The 1,721-nt window shown below is 40.2% G+C and overlaps 1 protein-coding gene across 1 annotated transcript in view; it reads right to left on the bottom strand.

Annotated features, from left to right (window-relative positions):
• Positions 1-1,721, bottom strand: part of katnip (katanin interacting protein) — a 29,898-nt gene that overhangs the window by 7,898 nt on the left and 20,279 nt on the right. Inside the window, exon 19 of the mRNA XM_014008094.1 lies at positions 298-1,050. Within this exon, the coding sequence (XP_013863548.1) occupies positions 298-1,050 (753 nt within the window). The remainder of the gene's footprint in view (positions 1-297; positions 1,051-1,721) is intronic.

Raw genomic sequence — 1,721 nt, 5'->3', positions numbered from 1 at the left:
ACTCCTCATTTTAAACCAATACTTTTACTTTTAATACTTAAGTACAAAAAAATATCAGATACTTTAATACTTTTACTCAAATAATATTCCTAACGAAGACTTTAACTTTTACCAAAGTAATTTTTTGGTAAGATACTTGTACAGTTACTCAAGTATCACTTTGTGGTACTTTATGCAACTTTGGTAAGATACTTGTACAGTTACTCAAGTATCACTTTGTGGTACTTTATGCAACTCTGGTTTCAAAGTAACAAGAGGACGACAGAATGAATTTGGGACAGTTTTCTGGTGAAGTACCGTGAGTAAGAGTTCCAGAGGCTTTGGCAATTTCTCCCCTGAAGATGCACCTCCCATCCAGCAGCATCTCCACCTCTTTCGCACCGCGGAATGAGTGGATGCGGGACTTGTTGTAGTTCCAAACTCGGATCATTGCAACTTGGTAAGAAGCTCCAAAGTCCAGGAAGATGGTGTGGCTACGGCCGGGTGTAAAAGGTGCCAGCCAAAGATGCATGTCGTCCTGAGTGCGATTAACACCGTCAAGTAAGTTGGTGACCACACGTGGATCTTTACCATAAGCTGGGAGAATGTTTATATCCGGGGGGTCTGCGCGGATGTGGTCGGGTCGAAGAGGCTCTCCACTGGAGCTGAACACCTCCAGGCCATTGAGACCCACATAATGCCGATCCCCCCATGTGGACAGGATTTTAATTACCAGCTTTTGGCCTTGTGGCAGAACCGGGATCTCAAACTCCTCCTCCCGCTCCATGAAGGGATCATCATCGGGGCCTTCGTTCAGGAGCCCCTGAGCATTTAGGGAGGACAGTGGGCTTCTGGGTGCTGTAGGAGGATTTATTGGGAGTGTGGGGTGACCACGTCCCTGACGCTGAAGAAACTCATCGAAAATGTCCCCTTCAAACTCCATGTTGGAGATGCGTCCACGTTGGCATTGGTTGAACTTTATGAGCGAGTCCCAGGACTCCCTGAGCGTGTCATCCTGACCCCGAGAGCTGCTCTGCCGCCTGCTCGTGCTCACCAAACACATCGGCTCCTCTGGAAAATACAGAGAATGAAACAAAGAAATGATTAACCAGAACACGTTACACCATCAGACACACAAACATGACCAACACAAGAATAGGTACTCTGTGGAGTTTTACAATCAAAAATATTCAATTGTTTTGACTGACTTGAAAGACTTGTAAAACTTGATAGAACTGTGATATATTCTGAGCTTTCACAGAACAAAGTGTAAAACTGAAGGCTTTATGGTTAAACAATGATTCCAAAGAAGTAAAGCAGAAAAATAGATAAATAGAAAAATAATACTGTAATAGTGAAATTTAATGGTGTTTCAATACTGATATTGGGCTTGATACCAGCATTTTTACTCATACTTGTTCAAAATGGCTCGATACTCAGAACTGATACCGGTATTCATACTGGATTCAATACTCTTTTTTTTTTGTTAGAAATTTATTCATTTTAAAAACAAAACAAATATATACAACAAAAAACATATAATCAAAAATCAAATAAAATGAAAGGCAACAGAAGAAGAATAAATCTTACAAGATCTGCCCCTTTTATCACCTAAATAAGTTCAAACAAAAGTGATTTACACACACACACAAACACAAAAAAAAATAATAAAAAAAGCTAGCTAGTAAACCAATACTTCATTGAATGTGTTACTGTTTTGATTTCAAGTGAAAAATTCCATG

Source organism: Austrofundulus limnaeus, unplaced genomic scaffold (assembly GCF_001266775.1).
Source record: "Austrofundulus limnaeus strain Quisiro unplaced genomic scaffold, Austrofundulus_limnaeus-1.0 Scaffold48, whole genome shotgun sequence".
Lineage (NCBI taxonomy): Eukaryota > Metazoa > Chordata > Actinopteri > Cyprinodontiformes > Rivulidae > Austrofundulus > Austrofundulus limnaeus.
Note: the sequence above shows the minus strand (reverse complement) of the source record. Positions and strands in the feature narration are given on the sequence as shown.